This window comes from Diospyros lotus, chromosome 11 (genome assembly GCF_014633365.1).
Source record: "Diospyros lotus cultivar Yz01 chromosome 11, ASM1463336v1, whole genome shotgun sequence".
NCBI classification, from domain to species: domain Eukaryota; kingdom Viridiplantae; phylum Streptophyta; class Magnoliopsida; order Ericales; family Ebenaceae; genus Diospyros; species Diospyros lotus.
This window is the reverse complement of record NC_068348.1, coordinates 29,609,597-29,628,239: the sequence shown is the minus strand read 5'-3', so window position 1 is coordinate 29,628,239 and position 18,643 is coordinate 29,609,597. Positions and strand designations below refer to the sequence as shown.

At 36.4% G+C, this 18,643-nt stretch overlaps 1 protein-coding gene across 1 annotated transcript; it reads left to right on the top strand.

Annotated features, from left to right (window-relative positions):
• Positions 1-4,761: 4,761 nt before the first annotated feature.
• Positions 4,762-17,219, top strand: LOC127813722 (uncharacterized). Its single transcript, XM_052354844.1, has 10 exons — positions 4,762-4,971; positions 5,798-5,900; positions 5,980-6,094; positions 6,192-6,247; positions 14,697-14,744; positions 14,828-14,925; positions 16,327-16,396; positions 16,550-16,660; positions 16,816-16,877; positions 16,969-17,219. The coding sequence occupies exons 2-9, from the start codon at positions 5,802-5,804 to the stop codon at positions 16,864-16,866; spliced, it is 648 nt and encodes a 215-aa protein (XP_052210804.1). The 5' UTR covers positions 4,762-4,971; positions 5,798-5,801; the 3' UTR covers positions 16,867-16,877; positions 16,969-17,219.
• The last annotated feature ends 1,424 nt before the right edge of the window (positions 17,220-18,643 follow it).

Below are 18,643 nucleotides of genomic sequence, written 5' to 3'. Positions count from 1 at the left end.
TTCTTCCCCTCCTTTCTTTATAACGAGGGGAGAGAAAGTCTAACGTGACGCGGGGGGGCGAAGGGGCGGTGCTGACGTGAAGACCGTGGGGCCCACGTAACTGCCTCCGTCTTGGACACGTGGCAATTAGCGGGTCAGGTTTCGTTCGTTTCGGGGGCACGGGGATCGATGCTAAGATATGGTTACGGTAGACGTCGCTTAGGATCGCTCACTGCTCGGATGCAGTTGGCACGTGGCTCAACCGAACAAACGTGGCAAACCGACAACGGCTGTCTTCTCGTCCAGAGTTTTTATTTTAATTTTTCTTTTTGCTCAGTACAGTTTTTATTTTGAATCATGCTAGATGTACACTTATTTTGTACATCTTGAGCTACATAAGAGAGTATTATGATCAAAATACCCTGCACCTCACGCGTCTCTATGCGTCTCATGAGGAACTTTTTGTCATAATATCCCCTTATGTAGCCTAATATGTATAAAATGGATGTAACAATAATATTTTTCTTTTATTTTAAATAGAATATTATCATCATGTCAAAATATTTACTAATGTACAGGGCTGGCGTGATAAAGATGCCACGTAATCGCTTGTGACACTTAATAATTGTACATATACAGGTCAACAACCATAAATTTTAGTCATTAAGATGTAATTTATGATAGGTGGGATCATCATCTTTGAATGATCTCCGACACTCGTGTTTTTAATTATATCAAGAAAGATAAATAAGAGGTTGAATCTTTAGGCCTTGTGTAGCGCAATAATCAAACTCATAACCTATCAAATTGACACCGACATATTAGTCATCCAACCGCTTGATCTATGTCTCTAGGGTTTTAATTAAGGGTACTTCAAAATTATTCAAGTAGTATTGAGTTAAAAAATAATATTACTTGCATATTTAAGTTGATATCTATGTTAATATTCTATTAAACAATTATCAATACATCTCTCATTAAATTATTTAAGTAAATGGTGTATTAGTAATTCACTCAAGTATGTACATTTATTGTTTGAATGAATTACTAATACACTATTCATTAAATCATTTAAGTGAGGAGTGTATTGATAATTAATTAATAAAATATTAATTTAGATGTGCAAATAATATTACTCGTTAAGAGTAATTATTATGTGCGAAAATAATAATGCTAAAGCTTCAATAAATGTTTAAATTAATATATTTTATCTAAAAATAATATAGATTTATTGAAGATTAATTATTGTTTTAAAAATTTATTAGCATTTTTTTTATTAAGATGATATTATTTTTAAAAATAATTCAACTCGATATATGCTCGTAAATTTAGAGTTAATTATACTAATTAATCTCGAGGTTTAGTATAATTGTATAAGTTATTTTTTAATTTTTAAAAAAATTATAATGATTTCTCTTAAAATTTAAAATTTATATCACCAAAGGCATTTATGATTAAACAACAATATTTAAACTTTTAAAAATATGAAATGAATACCTTATTATTTCATATATTCACATTTAGGAATGTTCAAATACCGTTTCAAACCGATTTAGTCTTCGATCTACATTTTATTTTAATTGAATTTCAATTAAACATGGGTTGAGACCGGGCTATGACCAAAAACTGTTTGAAAATAAATAATATTCTTTATTAATAATGTACATATAATCATTTATTAAATAAGAACTAATTGTCTCTTGTTTATATTTTGCATGAAAATTTTTGTTCAAATTATATATGTAAGAGTAATGATATTCATTTAAACTGGAAATGAATCTCTAGTTTAATTGATATTTTTTTATTAAAAAATTAAAGAGATGCATATGTAAATAAGAGAATGTAAACTATACTAGAGGGGATATCTTCCATTTAGATGAATGGCACTACTTTGTATATAAATATATGCATATATTTTTTTAATTTTATATTAAAAAATATATATATTCATGGTCATTTCCGAAACAGAATGACCGAATTAATTTTATAGCAATTCTAACCACTCCAGTCTTCAATATAAGATTATTAGGAATTTCAATCAAAATTAAATGAACACCCGTCATTTTTATTTATTTAATATTATTTTTGTTTGTTAATGTACCATCACGAGCGCCCTTGCTGTTCGGTCCCATAATTTCAGCAGGAGAGGTAAATCAGGGAACCCAACAGATAGGTTTCGACCCCTAGTACAATCACAAACGTGAGGACGGTAAGTATTTTTCATTTTTCATGATTACTCCTTACCTGCTGAATTATCTCCTGATCAGGGCTCGAACACGAAACTGAGGAGCCAAAAAAATAACACCCCAACAGTTCTTTTTTTACCTAGTTGATCTATATTCCGGAGGCTATGAACACTCTCGATTGTCATTTTCATTTATTTATTTATCTTTATTATTTTTTTACTTTCTCAACATTGATATCGGTGGCAATGACACCAATATATTTTCTCTTCCATTCCAAACCCAGCTTGATTATTAGGAAATCCAAATTCAAAAGAACCTATCATTAGGTTATTTGATCAATTTGAATAACTCATAATTGTTGGGTTATTCAATGATCTATGGAAATATGCAACTGATTGTTACTCATCAAATTGTAACCTTTGTTATGACTTTGATGAAATGGAAAATAAGATGAAGGCATTGAATTGATCGAAAAGAATGCAGAGTACTATCCCCAATTCCTCATTGATTTCATTAACGTGCCCTACAATAAGTTTTCTCCTTCTTGTGTTGTTGCTCGGGACATGCCCTAACTTGTTTGTTGTTTTCTCAATTTCTGTTTAATGAATTTTTCGTTTACAGAGAAAAAACAAAAACATGAGAAATTACTATAATTTTCGAAACTAAAAGAGCAGTATTTATAATTATGCCAAACTTTAAAAGGTGGGCAGTGTAATTTATTCTAAAATTTATTACCAGTTTGCCACTACCTCGCTGAAAACAAAAACCCTTGCCCCCATAACAGAACCCTAGCTGCCCAGCACCGGGACGAAAGTGCCGACACCCTCTGCCTCTTCCCTCAGTCGGACGCGTAATCGAAGCCCTAAAACTTTTGCCTTTTCAGATTCATTTGTTGAAACTTATAGACATCTGGTCGTGCAGTGATTTACGCCGTTGATTTTTATTCATAGCTCGCTCGCTACGGTTCGAATACTTTCGAGGAAGAGAAAGCGAATCCGGTTGCTGTAAGTTCAGAATGGATAGCAATTTGTATCTTATGTCTGATGGTGGGAAAAATTTGGATGTTGCAGTCCCTGGACGCGTGGTTTGGTGGCATTGTACATATTTGAGTGAACTTTTAGATTGTTGTTAAGAACAATTGCTGGTTTATAGGAATTTTAGAGCTTTTTCTTAAATGCATATCAATGTTTTCCCCCTTATGATTTTGTGTCTGACCATCCTATCTATCTGTCTGTGAATCTGGTTTTGGTCTCGGATGCAGTTCTTCTTATTGCGATTGACGAGCTACTTACCAATTTTCGCATTATACTTTTATTATTCAGATTCTTATATTCCCTATTAATTCGTGATTTTCTAGTTGTCTGCTGAATTTGAAAAGCCTGCTAGAATATGATGTGTGATTGAGCCGAGTAAAAGCACGTGCGCGCGCGCACATATATATATATATATATTCTTTCCTATCGTTCTCCTTATATACAATACTGTCGATATATTTATTATTCTTTAAAAAAAGTTAGGACTTGTAATTTTTGACACGTGATTACACGACACGAAACTAAGTGGATTAGAGTTGGGGTTATTCGAACTTGAATCATAAACGGGTTAATCCGTTTATGACTCAGTTATTTTTGTGTTTTAAACAGATTAACTCACCTAATCCATTTAGACACATAATGACAAGTTTAATTAAATGATTTAATAGGTTGATCGAATACTTTAACACGATTATATACAAAATGACATGTTTAATTAAAAGGGTTAGTGGGTTGATCTGAATAAGTTAACATGATTATACACGAAATAACACGTCGAAGACTAATTTACAAAAATAAATTAAAAACAATTATAATATTAAACAAATATTATGTATTCTAAAATTTTATAATTATAATTTAATATTTATAATTAGTAGATCTAATATATAAATTTTTAAGTTTTTGGATCTCAAAATTATAAAAATTCTAAAATGATATATATATATTATATATAGAGGTAGAGAATTAACCAAGATGATGACAAGATTCAAACTATTAATCTCTTGTACTATGAGTCATAAATTTAAATAGCAAATAGGTTTAAAATTTAACTATGTTATTTATTTTTTTAAATAAATCTAATATACATATATATTTATTATAATTTCTAGTAAATTACTAATTCTATTTGGACAATTATTAGTTGATGTTATATCATTTCTCCAAATTAGATCTCCAATCAATAATTATCAGATATTAGCTATGGTCAAATCTAATTTGAATTTAATAAAAATTTTTATAAAAATTAAATTTATTTTTTAATTAATTTATGACAATCAACTCAATTATATCTAAAAAATAACTAAATGTATAAAGATTAGAAAAGAAAAAATAGTATAATTTTATTAATATTATTATTAATAGTATAATTATTGATATTATTATTTCAGTCAAATAATAATAATTTTATTATTTATCATTTAATTATTAATATTATTTTTAAAATTATTTTATTTTATTTAATAACTAAATATTTAAAAAATTAAAATCCAAAAATCTGAGAATCCCCCCACCCCCCCAGCCCAGCCCAGCCCAGTTCGATTTCTCTCTTTCCGAAAAGAAACCCTAAGGCTAAACTCCCCCCCTTTCTCTCTCTCTTCCCCCCCCCCCTCTCTCTCTCTCTCTCACACACACACTCTCTGAACTTCCGCCTCCGCCGGTCGCAGCGCCGCAGCCTCCACTTCAGCCTTCGATCGTCATCGTCGTCGCAGCCTTCACTTCGGCCTCCGCCTCCGCCGGTCGCAGCGCCGCAACCTCCACTTCAGCCTCTGGTAAGTTTTTTTGTTGATTCGTATATTTTGCTGCTGCTTCTTGTTGGTATATATATTTTGTGAATACACACTTCAGCCTCGGGTGTTTGCTGCTGCTTCTTGTTGGCATATATATTTTGTGATGGTTTGGTTGGAAATTTCGAGAGGTATATATTTTGTATAAATGGGTTTAGTAGTTATAGCGTTTAGCAAATTTCGAGAGGTTTGACTTATTTTAGCAGTTATAGGTTGACTTATTTTCTGTTTCGAAAGGTTGAATCCAAAAAAATTTGAGCAAATTTCAGTGGATAAGATGTATTATAACACCATTAAAACTTCTGTTTTGTATTTCTTCTGCTTTGCATGCGTAGATGTTCATTTGTGTTGTTGTTGTGATTGCTTGACTTTCTCGAGATCTGCTGCCGGTGAATAAAATTTTGTATGTGTATTGAATAGGTTTTTTTTATGCATTCAATAGGTTTTTACATGTTACAGTAAACGGGTTAGACGGGTTAATAGGTGACACGACACAATCCATTTAAATTAAATGGGTTAAACAGATTAACATGTGACACAACACAACACGTTTAATTAAACGGGTTAAACAAGTTAACAGGTGACACGACATGTTTAATTAAATGGGTTAAACAGGTCGTGTCGTGTTACACGTTTAATAAACGTGTCGTGTTCGGGTTTAAAGAATTTGACACGATTATTAAATGGGTCGTGTTCGGGTTAGCCTGATACGTGTTATATGTGTGTCTTGACACGATACGATTACGACCCGCCAACCCGAATTGTCAGCCCTGGAAAAGTAGTATGATATTTTATTTTTGTTAATGATCAGTGAGATGGGTGGCAAGGCAAAAAAAGCTACAGGGAAGAAGTTGCAAAAGAGTTTGTCTCAGTTTTCAGCCACCGGTGGCAAAGTTGAATCCGCTGAATTTTTGGTATGGTCACTGGTTGTTGATCATTCCTAACATAGTGTCTGTTTAGGTTTGCATGCTGATTTATTTATGTGTTTTGTAGCCATTGGAGGGTGGTCCTGGACATAAACTGCCCAAAAGTGAAACACCGGTGAACACTGCTACAGTCCTTTATATTGGTCGTATTCCACATGGATTTTATGAGAATGAAATGGAAGGTACACCCGTCTTTACTTTTTCACCTTGAGTATATAAATAGACACACGCACATGCCTCTGATGTAACCTTGTATCGAATGTCTTCATGCTTTTGCAGGCTTCTTCAGACAGTTTGGCACTATCAAGAGGCTCAAAATTGCCAGGAATAAGAAGGTTAAGTTTTAATTTTTTTTCCCATTACTGTTTAATTTAAATGGTATTTTGTCTCAAAGCTGATTTTGAAAATTAGTTATCTGAAAGTAAAGCTTATTTTGGAGATTAAGAATAAGGATTATTTGTTCAATCATTCTTATTGGAATGCCAATGTTGTGAATAAACTTTCTTTGGATCTTGTTCTTATGCAGTTTGTTGAACTGCATGTTCTGCTTGCTGAGTGAAACTATGTGAGATTAGTTGTAAGAGCAAGTAATAAAATTTTGTTATGCTGTGATGGTATCTTTGATATGTTTTGGCAACTTGATACCTCCACATAAATGACCAAAAATTATTTGATTAGTTAATCTACCCAGCTACTTGGGATCCAGGTGCTCAAAGCTTGTGTGGAATATGTTCACATCATGCAACATGGGATTGTGATCTTATGTTCATTATATAAATTGTTAGTTGTATGTGTAATTTTGTGATGCAGGATCAAACATATATTTATTTGGTTGTGTTTCTAGAATTTCAAATTTCCTTTTCTTCTTTTCTAGCCTTATCCAAGAGTTTCAAAACCACCATCGTTTTCTTTTCAGTTCACATTTTTGAACTAAAGATTGTTCAGAACCTAAATCAAAACTTAATTGTTAGTGATAAGAAAGTTTTTGTTGAACTCAGGACCACCACATACACAACCTACTATCCCTCCAAGAACTCATTGATTACACGCTCAGCAGATAAGCTACACAGTACCCGATAGAAATCACAAGAACAGAAATAGGAAACAGCAATAAAATCACACAAGAGACACACGATTTTCTCCTGGTTCAGTCTCATAAATGAGACCTACATTCAGATTGTCTTGGGCACCATGAAAACTTCCAATATCTTGAAACCTTACAGCAATTACACGCACTAGAAAAACTTCTCTTTCCCTCAGTCTAAAACCCTAGACTAAACAGAGAAGAACACCCCCAAGAGAAATACAAATTAACCCTTCTCTCGGCCTAGCACATTCTCGCTCAACTCTCTCAAGACAACCCAATGTTTTCATGCTTATTTCCGAGCCCTCCTAGCCCCTATTTATAGATCATAGAGGTGGGCAAAACAGTTACAACCAATTGCCCATCCTGACCGGATTTAACCAACTTTTGGTAAGCTTAAAAACAAACTAACAACCACTTATTACAATAAGAAAAATATGCTAACAGATTTCAACAAGAAAACTACTAAGTACAGAAACTAATCTAAGACAAATGTCTTCACAATTCTCCACCCATTTGAAGTAGATTTACTGCACTTCAGCTTCTTGCACCCCTGCTCCACCTTCAACTCTGATCTGGAACAATATTCAGCAGCTTTATGTGTTGCTGAAGTTTAGAAACTGGAACAGCCTTAGTAAACATATCTGCAGCATTATTTTCACCTGCAACTTTGATTAAATCAACAAGTTTATTTTCAATGATATCCCTAATAAAATGATACTGAATTTCTATGTGTTTTGTCATCTCATGGTGAGCTTGATTATTTGATAAATGTATAGCACTTTGACTATCACACATCAAAGAGACTTTAACCTCTAAACCTAGAAGCTCTCCCACTAGCCCCTTAAGCCATATAGCCTCTTTAATTGCATCAGCAACAGCTTTATATTCTGCCTCGGTAGTAGATAATGCTACTACATGTTGGAGGCTAGACTTCCAACTAATAGAGGAATTCCACAACTTAAATACATAGCCAGTTGTGGACATACGCTTATCAAGATCAGCAGCATAATCTGCATTTGAGAAGCCTAGAATGCTAGGTTTTTCTCCTATCTTAGCTCCACCATAGGACAATACATTCTTGCTAGAGCCCCTTAGGTATCTAAGCATCCATTTTACAGCCATCCAATGGGGTCTACCTGGGTTTGCCATGAAGCGGCTGACTACACTCATTGCATGAGCTAGATCAGGGCGGGTACACACCATTCCATACATCAGGCTGCCAACATCATTTGAGTATGGAATTCTCTCCATTTCCTTTCTCTCCACCTCATCTTTAGGGCACTGCTTTGAAGATAGCTTAAAATGAGGTGCAAATGGCACACTCACTGGCTTTGAAACAGCCATACCAAACCTAGATAGCAGCTTTTCTATATAGGATTTTTGAGATAAGAATATTTTCCTATGCTGTCTATCCCTAGAGATTTCCATCCCTAGAATCTTTCTAGCCTCACCTAGCTCCTTTATTTCAAATTCAGCTTTTAATTTCTGCTTAAGTTGCTGAATTTCTCTAAGGGATTGACTTGCAATAAGCATGTCATCCACATATAGAAGTAAGTATATTGAAATGTTAGGGGATATGTGCTTAAGATACACACAATAGTCATAGGAGCATCTTGAATATCCTTGGCCTATCATAACAGTATCAAATCGGCGATACCATTGCCTAGGAGATTGTTTGAGCCCATAGAGAGACTTTTGAGCAAACAAACTTTCTCCACCTTATCCTTAACTTCAAAACCTCTAGGTTGGTTCATATATGTCTTCTCCTCCAACTCTCCATGAAGGAAAGCTGTAGTAACATCCATCTGCTCCAATTTTAAGTCTAATTGGGCAGTGATGACCAGCAGAACCCTTATTGATGTATGCCTTACAACTGGGAAGAAAACTTCATTATAATCGACCCCTTGGACTTGAGTAAACCCTCTAGCAACTAGCTTAGCTTTGAATCTAGGCTTAGAATTTTCATTAGCCCCTTCTTTTATTTTGTACAGCCATTTACAACTTACAATTCTTTTCCCTTTAGGTTTCTCTACCAATTCCTTGGTTTGGTTTTTCTTAAGGGAAGATATTTCTGATTTCATGGCTTTTATCCATTTTTGGGAATCCTTGGATGCTATAGCTTGGTCATAGGATTGAGGCTCTTCTTCAGAAATTTCGGAGGCACTATTTAGAGCATAGGCTACTAAATCTGAGTAGCCAAACCACTCTAGGCTGCCTATCTCTAGCCACACTGTACCTATTAGGGTTTGGCTGATCTCCAATGCTGGAATCAGCATCACTGTCAGCCTCTTCTTCCTCATATTGAGAGGTTTCAACATTATGCTCTTCATCTTGAAGCTGATCATTTTGGTCCAAATCTGGTTCAGGCTCTATATCATTTTTTTCAGACTCTATTCCATGAATGTCTACCTTCATTGAGTCATTCTTTTCACCTAGATCCTTCTGGGTTTCATTTTTGCTTAGACTTATGGTAGTTGACTCATCAAATGTCACATCCCTTGTGATTATGGTCCTAGGTCCTTCTGATTCAAGGTTCCATAGTTGATATCCCTTTACACCGGTTGGGTAACCTATAAAGAGACATTTCTTAGCCCTAGGTTCAAGCTTGCCTTGCTTCACATGAGCATAGGCTAAGCACCCAAATACCCTAAGGTGGGCAAGACTAGGCTTATGGCTTGTCCATTTCTCATAAGGGGTTTGCAAATCTATGGCTTTAGATAGGGTCCGGTTGAGGATATGGTCTGCAGTGGACACTGCTTCCCCCCAGAAATTTTTTGGCAAATGTGCATGAAACAACATGCATCTTACCCTTTCTAAAATGGTCCGGTTCATCCTCTCAGCCACCCCATTTTGCTGGGGATTTTCAGGCGCTGTTAAGTGCCTAATTATGCCATTATCATTGCACATTTCACTAAATTCCTTATTGCAGAATTCCAGCCCATTATCTGTCCTAATGGCTTTAATTCCAGCCCACTGTCTTCCAATTTCTAAAGGTCCCATAAGTTTGATCTTTAGTTTTTAACACATAAACCCACAACATTCTAGAATAGTCATCTATGATAGAAAGGAAATATCTAGAGCCTCCATGGGTTGGGGTTTGGGCTGGTCCCCACAAATCCGAGTGAATGTAATCTACGATAGACTTAGATGAGTGAATGGCAGTCCTATTAAACCTAAGTTTTGCTGCATTTCCATAAATGCAAGACTCACATTTGGACAAAACTGAGACTTGGCTATTTTCTAGAATCCCTTGCTTGGCTAACTCCTTGAGCCCTTGCTCACTTATGTGTGACATCCTTAGATGCCACAACTTTGCCAAATCTTGGGATTTACTACTCACTGCTGCAGCCTCACCACATAAGGTAGAGGCTTGCAAGATATAAATGTCATTCTGCAGTTTAGCCTTCATGCAGACAAGAGAACCCTTTGACACTGATATGTCTTCACCTTCTCCTTTGAATTTTAGGCCATTTCTTGCCAATTCTCCAAGGGAAACCAAGTTCCTCTTGAGATCAGGCACATGCCTAACTGCTGTGAGGGTCCTATAGGTGCCATCATACATTTTGAGCCTCACATCACCCACTCCAACAACACTACACTCATGGTCATTGCCTAGCAAGACCTTACCCCCATTTAGTTCTTTATAATTTTGCATCCAATGCCTCCTAGGGGTCATGTGGTATGAACAACCCGAATCCATCACCCAACTATTATTACCAGCCATTTCTGTGACAGTCAAGGCCTCTGAACTGTCATAACCAAGATCAACTAGGTTTGCTCCACCATCAGATGATTTCTTTTCAGCCATGTCTTTCTTTCTTTTAGGGCAATATCTCTTGATATGCCCCTCCTCTTGGCAGTAATAACATTTAATAGGGCCCTTACCATTCCTAGATTTTGATCTAGACTTTTCCTTTTTACCTTTTGAGTCCTTTTTTGTACTCCTAGACCTTACAGTTAGGGCATCACTAGGGGTGGATTTTACATCCATTTTTATTCTCAATTCCTTAGAGTTTAAGGCTCCTATTACATCTTCTAAGGATAGCTTGTCCCTGCCATGTTGTAGAATATCTGCAAAGTTTTCATAAGACTTAGGCAATGAATAAAGAAGAACTAGGGCTCTATCTTCATCCTCATAGTTTGCTCCTATATTCTCTAAGTCAAGACATAGCTTATTGAATTCATCTAGATGCTCTTGAAGTTTTTGATTTTCTTGCATCTTATATGTGAAGAATTGGCCTTCAAATACAGCCTACTGGATAAAGTCTTCTTTAAGTAAAGAGACTCCAGTTTCATCCAGATTTCAGTGGCTGATTTTAATTTTGAAACTTCTCGGAGAATTTTGTCTCCAAGACTCAAGATAAGCATGCTGTATGCTTTCTTGTTGATTTCCTTATCCTCTAAAGATATGGTTTTATGATCCTTACCTTCAGAGCTTCCCTTGGTAGTTACCTTTTGTTCGATTGCCTTCTCTAATCCAAGACTGCACAGCAGAGCTTCCATTTTGATCTGCCAGAGACCAAAATCATTGTTGCCGTCAAACTTCTCCACATCATATCGAGTGGCCGATGAGGGCGCCATAATCGCCTACCAGAACCGACTCTGGTTTCTTGAGAATCTTGAAAAAATCTTGATAGGATTGCTGGAGCTGATACCCGGCGCTCTGATACCAAATTGTTGAACTCAGGACCGCCACACACACAACCTACTATCCCTCTAAGAACTCACTGATTACACCCTCAGCAGATAAGCCACACAGTACCCGATAGAAATCACAAGAACAGAAATAGGAAACAGCAATAAATCACACAAGAGACAAGATTTTATCCTGGTTCAGTCTCATAAATGAGACCTACATCCAGACTGCCTTGGGCACCATGAAAACTTCCAATATCTTGAAACCTTACAGTAATTACACGCACTAGGAAAACCTCTCTTTCCCTCAGTCTAAAACCTTAGACTAAACAGAGAAGAACACCCCCAAGAGAAATACAAATTAACCCTTCTCTCGGCCTAGCACATTCTCGCTCAACTCTCTCAAGACAACCCAATGTTTTCATGCATATTTTCGAGCCCTCCCAGCCCCTATTTATAGATCATAGAGGCGGGCAAAACAGTTACAACCAACTGCCCATCCTGACCGGATTTAACCAACTTTCGATCAGCTTAAAAACAAACTAACAACCACTTATTACAATAAGAAAAATATGCTAACAGATTTCAACAAGAAAACTACTAAGTACAGAAACTAATCTAAGACAAATGTCTTCACAATTTTTTTTCCCTGTTGTAGTTTTTATTAGTTGGCCATATCTTATTTTATTTGTTTCACATATATGTTTACATAATGGGTAAATTATGTGGTATCTTTGAGTTATAGTGAAAATATGCATGACACTTCTAGATTTTAATGAACTACAACGTTGTAATAGTTACTATATCATTAGAGGACTGTTAGTGGCTGAGGCTATATTTGGGAGTTTTTGGAGGAGAGAGAAAGGAAGGGTTTATAAGAGAAAGAAAAGGGTTTGGAAGGAATGGGGGGGGGGGGGGGGGTTACCTTCCCCTTGTGTGGATGTTTAATGAGGAGAAGGAAGGGAACCTTCTTTCTCTTGTTTGAGAGTTCAAGTGAACATGAAAGGGAAAGGAAGAGTTATAATTAAAAATTGCATGTATTCCCTTGCTTACCCCTTGATTCAGGGAGAAGAGATTTTGGAGGAAGGAGGGGGATTGGGTCCCCTTCAATCCCCTTCTCCTCCTCTTCTTAAACCTCTTCTAAACAAGAAGATTGAGGTCAGAGTTAAGGGCTTGGATGGAGGGGGAAGGGGAAGCAATTCTCTTGTTTGGAAGAGGTTTAAGAAGAGGAGGGGAAGGGGATTGGAGGGGAGGACCCAATCCCCCTCCTTCCTCCAAAATCTCTTCCCCTAAAATCGGGTGGTAAATGAGGGCACACATGCATTTTTTAATTTGAACCCTCTCTTTCCTTTCTCCAAAACAAGGGAAGGGAGCTTGCTTTCTTTCCATCAGTAAACATCCAAACAAGGGGAAGGTAGCTCTCCCTTCTTCCTTTCCCTTTACTTCCTTTATGACCCCTTGTGCCCCCCCCCCCCCCCCCCCAAAAAAAAAAAAAAAAAAAAAAGAAGGGATATTGATTTATTTAGCCTACAAAAATTTTTAATTTCCTAATCTAAACTCAAAATGTAATTGTTAGAGTATCTCACAGCACACTACTCTATTCTCCCAACCCAAATAGCTTCCTAACTTACTCAAGATGAACTCATATTATAGAACACAAAAAGAAACAACACAATCACAGAAGAAAAACAGCAAGAATTATCCTGGTTCGGTCTTGAAATCCAAGACCTACATCCAGACTGCTTAGAAGCCAATCAAATCCACTATCTTGAAGTCAACCGAGGATGATTACAACGAGAACTTAATTCCTCCCGCCCATATACTCTGAAAGCTGTAGGGAAAATGGGAAACCAAGCTAATAACCAGTTATTCCCAACCTCTCGCACTCAATCCCGACTCAAGACAGAAAGTTGAAACAAAACCGTCTCAATTTCTGGCACACTAAGACTCTCTCTCTCTAACTATCCACGACCCCTATTTATAGGATATAAGGGTGGCGGAATACATGGGATAAAATAAAACCAACTAACTGCCTAACAGAAAAACATACAGCTGGCACTTCTTCTAGAAACATACCTTCTAGAAGATCAGTTATATCTAACCATACAACAGAAAAAATATGCAGTAAAACAGTAAGATACATTTTACCTAATCTAATACAAATGTTACAACAGTAATTAACCAAAGAAATTTGTTTATGCATAATTAAGCAAAAAAACTAATGGGGTTATGTGCAAGTAATTTGTTATTTTCGTCAATAGAAAAGGAACTCTTTCTCTAGCTTAGTAGCTAATCCAAATTGTGGCCAACCAAGAAATGCTCCAGCAAATCCTAATCCATCAACCAAATATTTGCCAGTGAATTTAGATCCAACCAAACCTTCCATTCCTCATTCTTCTATTCCTTCCTTCTTGTTTTAATTTTCAGCTAGTCTTGGTCAGATCTGGGTTGTTATTTTTTTGTTTTTTTTTGGGGGTGGGGTGGGGGGTGGGGGGGTTCTCTCCTTCCTATGTTCCAATCACAACTGCAGCTGAACCATCTTTGCCCAATGAGGCTCCCCCTGTTCCTCTTTTAGTCTTAGCCACGACCGAACCTCATGAGGAAGGTCAATATCCTTTTTCTTCCTAATCCCTCTTCTTTCTTTTGGTCATGGTTGAAACCTGTTGATGTAGCACAGCAAGGAGTGCTGGAGTGGAGAATGGAAGAGAGAAATAAGGAAGAAGAAAGAAGGGGCAGAGAAGAGGAGGAGAAGAAGAAGAGGGGATTGGTAGAGGGAGGAGAGGAGTTGAGAGAGGGAGCTTTTGGAAAACTAATCACATTAACTGCCTTTTGGGTTTTGCTCTCCACTGTTTTGTATTCTGCCGTTTGGGTTTGTATGATTCATTTTGTGATTAACATTTCCAGTTTATTATTATTATTATTATTATTATTATTTTTCGTGATAAAGAAGTTTGTGTTAGGTTTTATGGTTCACGCGGCTTTTGTATCTTTAACTATTTCTTAAGTCTTTCTATGTGTAATTCACTACTTAGTAAAATTCTTTTTATGATTCTGTCTTCCAGACTGGAAAATCCAAGCATTTTGGCTTCATCGAATTTGAGTCTCCCGAGGTTATAATATGTTCTCAAGATGAATTTCATAACTAGACACGTACTAAGATATGCATTTCTAACATCGGTTTTAATTGACACAGGTTGCAAAAATTGTAGCCGAATGTATGCATAACTATCTTATGTTTGAACACATGTTACAAGTTCACCTTGTTCCACCAGAGCGTGTTCACCCAAAAGTGTATGCAATTATCTATTTTGCTTATTACAAATCAATTATTGAAGCCTGCTTATTTGATTTCATGTTTATGAACCCATGTGGAATACTCTTTAACTTACAACGTTCCTTCACATTTGGAGTTTCCTCTGAAGCTGTTGCAGATTGTTAATATTTCTTCTGCATCCTCTGGTATTCATACATAATCTGTAAAAGAACTAGTTGTGATAAAATTTTCTAGAAAAACTTTAAGAAATCTGGTGATAAATAGAATATATGAAGAAAAAGCCCTCGTTTTTAGAGCTATTTTTAAAAATGATTCCATAAAGTAACTTGGAAAGTCTTATTAGATTGTCTGGCCGAAATAACTAGATTTTATGCATTACTTTGTGCAATTTTGTCCAAAAGAGTCAATTTGCCAATGTGACAGTTCAAGGTTACTTACATTCCTACGTAGTTGACCTCGGAGTTTAAATTAAGTTACTCTTAAGGATTTCAGTACCTAACATACCACAGGCCTTAGTCCCACTAGCTGGGATATAATCTAAAAGTGAAAAAAATGAAAAATTGAAAAGAAGCAGACTGAGTTAATACTGCATGGAAAGAGAGCTAAAGCAACATGAAGTCTGTAAGTGATAGATGTAATTTTTTACATGCAATAATGTGCAAAGTGGTGACAATAGGAACCTACAGCGATGGAAATTCAAAGCTTGGGCATGGAATAAATGTAGATGTATCCATGCACACACTTGCATGGTGGGGTTGGACTATAAAACAAGAACCCCTGTTTGGATCATTACTGCAACAAAAGGAACGTTCCTCTATCACTAATCCTTGCTTGAATATGGGATGTGCTTGAGAGGCTGTGAATTCAGTTGTACTTGTCAATCTAATGAATATGGGTTTGAGTTAGAGATCATAACCTTGTTGAACATAGACTAGAGGAAATATGCAACATCATTTTATGTGTAGCATTCTTTCATATTTATGGAATGAGGTTTTGGACTTCTAGCAGGCAGACTATTTGGTTCTGATATATGGGTCATGGACACAGACATGAGGATACACCATTTTTTAAAAAAGTAGGACACAACACAGTGCCAAAGGGGACACAACATCATATATAATTGGAGTTTCTGTATTCTCTGCCAACAAAGGTTTCTTCTGAACATCAAAGATGGTTAAATGGCCAAACTTAATTGGATGCAGTAGATTGCTGAAATTTTTTACGTTAATGGCATAAGCTTCCATTAGTTGAGAATCTGTCACTATTTGCCTGGAAAAGAAGTCATGAACACATTATAGAAGTGAATTTGGAAAATGGTTAACCAAGATATTTGTAGTAGGGGGAATGAGCCTTCTCATGCCTTCAATTTAGTTTCTGGTATGCAAATGAGTTGCTGACATTTTTACTTGATTTTTTAGGTGGAAAGGTGTTAACCGACGGTACAAACCCTTGGACTGGGTTAAAATTGAAAGGAAACGACATGACAAGGTGTGTGAAGTTCGGATGCTTCCTGGCAAATTATCCATCACTTCCCACATTGCAATTAAAACGGAACCAGAAATATGAAATATACCCCTCCTTTTCCTATTTAATAGTTATTTTGTAGGGATATGATATTAGTTTCTTGTGATGTGTATTCAGGAAAGAACATTGGAAGAGCAGAAGAAGTTGGTAGAAGGAATCTTGAAACGGGACCAGAAAAGGCGGAAGAGGATTGAAGCAGCTGGTATCGATTACGAGTGTCCTGAATTTGTAAGAATTTAATCCCTTATGGACAATTATTTTTTTCTTGGATGCTCTTGAATTAATATTAAACTGTAGGAAAGAACATGAAACTATTTATGCTCTCGCTCCAGATTTATCTGCTATCTAACTACCCTGTTTCATGTAATAACTATTTGTAACAGGTGGGAAGCGCCCAGCCTGCACCAAAGAAGATTAGGTTTGACGAGGAATAGATCTTAATGCGGTGCGTCTTTGTCTGTTTCACTCTTTGTTTCAAGTTTGTAGTCGAGTCGAAGTTGCTCGGAGATGATGAATGAGAAATTTTCTTTTTTAAGGTTTATGCCGACAGTCGTGGAGGGAAAGAAGGCATAGATATAGAGATGTGGCATGAAGTTTGGATGGAAGTTTTGTACTGGTGGTCCCGTCAGATTGAATTACTGTTCTAGATACATTTCCTCTTATGCCTTTTCCTGGATAGCTGAATCTGTTTTGTACTGAAGGCAAGCTTTTGCTTTTGGCAGTATAAACAGATTCCAACAATTTTCTTATTATAATGGATTGCAAGCAGTCAATGTTAGAATTTCAATTGTATTGGTGCTCAGCTTAGTTCTGTATTTATCATTGGCTTGTGGGTTCTCTGAAAATTAACCCACTATCTCCTCCACATGTTTGCTTGCTTGTGGTACGTATAAGATGGTTAAAAATTTGGCTTAATACATAATTTAGTCTCTCAACTAATCAAAAAAATAGCTTTAAGAATATCAACTAAATTGTGCTCACTGTTCATCTCTAGACAAAATAATATATACTTTAGTCTCTAACTTAACCGACGTTAACTTTGTCACGTCACGTTGTCACGTCACCTTTACACGTCACTCTTCAATACTATCACGTCACCAAGGCTTAATGCATTTTTTAGTCTCTGGACTAATAAAAAAAATGACATTAAGGATATCAACTAAATTGTGCTCACTATTCATTCTTGACAAATTTTTTTTATACACTTTTAGTCCCTGACTTAACTGACGTTAACTGAGACGTTAATTTTAGCTCGTCACGCTGCCATGCCACTCATAATATCCACATCTATTGTCCATATTTTTATAAAAAAAAAAATGTCTCCACAGTTGGGTCTCTTGACCATGGCCATGAAGAGGCTGGGTTCCTCGACCTAGTCGTGGCTAGGACCAAGAACCTAATGATCAGGCGACTGGTCGCTATGGCCATCAGCTGTTGGGGGTCGGGGAACCCCAGAACTTTGGTCCTCGACCCCTAGCCATTCCCTGATGGCTGGGTTTAGGGTCCTTGACCCCCGGTCGTTCCAAGGCGACCGGCAATGGCTGAATCGACGATGGGTGCAGAGGCAAAAGTGGTCCAAAACGAGGAGAGAGGGAGAAAGGGGGAAAATGGCTCCCCATGACCGCCGGCAACCATGACTGGGTATGTGTTGAAGTTTTTTTTTTTTTTTTAATAAAAATATGGATAGCATATGTGAATATTATGAGTGACGTGGTAGTAACGTGGCAGCGTGACGAGGCAAAATTAACGTATCAGTTAACGTCGATTAAGTTAGGGACTAAAGTGTATAAAATTATTTTGTTCAGGGATGAATAGTCAGCACAATTTAGTTGAAATCCTTAAAGTTATTTTCTTTATTAGTCCAGGGACTAAAAAATACATTAAGCTGTGGTGACGTGACAGTATTGAGGAATGACGTGTCGATGACGTGGTAGCGTGACGAGAAAAAGTTAACGTCGGTTAAGTTAGGGACTAAAAGTGTATAAATTATTTTGTCTAGGGATGAACAGTGGGCACAATTTAGTTGACATCCTTAAAGCTATTTCTTTGATTAGTTAAGGGACTAAATTATGTATTAAGCCTAAAAATTTTGGTTCATTTTGGGCTTATTTGTTCGTTTTTAATCAATTTTGTATATTAATGTTTTACTTGACATTGCAATTATTTGTGAAACAAACACTCACATAATAAGGAATGAAGTATAAGGGGCAT

Coding starts and splice junctions, on each gene's coding strand:
- LOC127813722 (XM_052354844.1), top strand. CDS start 5,802: ATGGGTGGCAAGGCAAAAAAAGCTACAGGGAAGAAGTTGCAAAAGAGT. Junction 5,901..5,979: donor TTGAATCCGCTGAATTTTTG/GTATGGTCACTG, acceptor TGTGTTTTGTAG/CCATTGGAGGGTGGTCCTGG. Junction 6,248..14,696: donor AAATTGCCAGGAATAAGAAG/GTTAAGTTTTAA, acceptor TCTGTCTTCCAG/ACTGGAAAATCCAAGCATTT.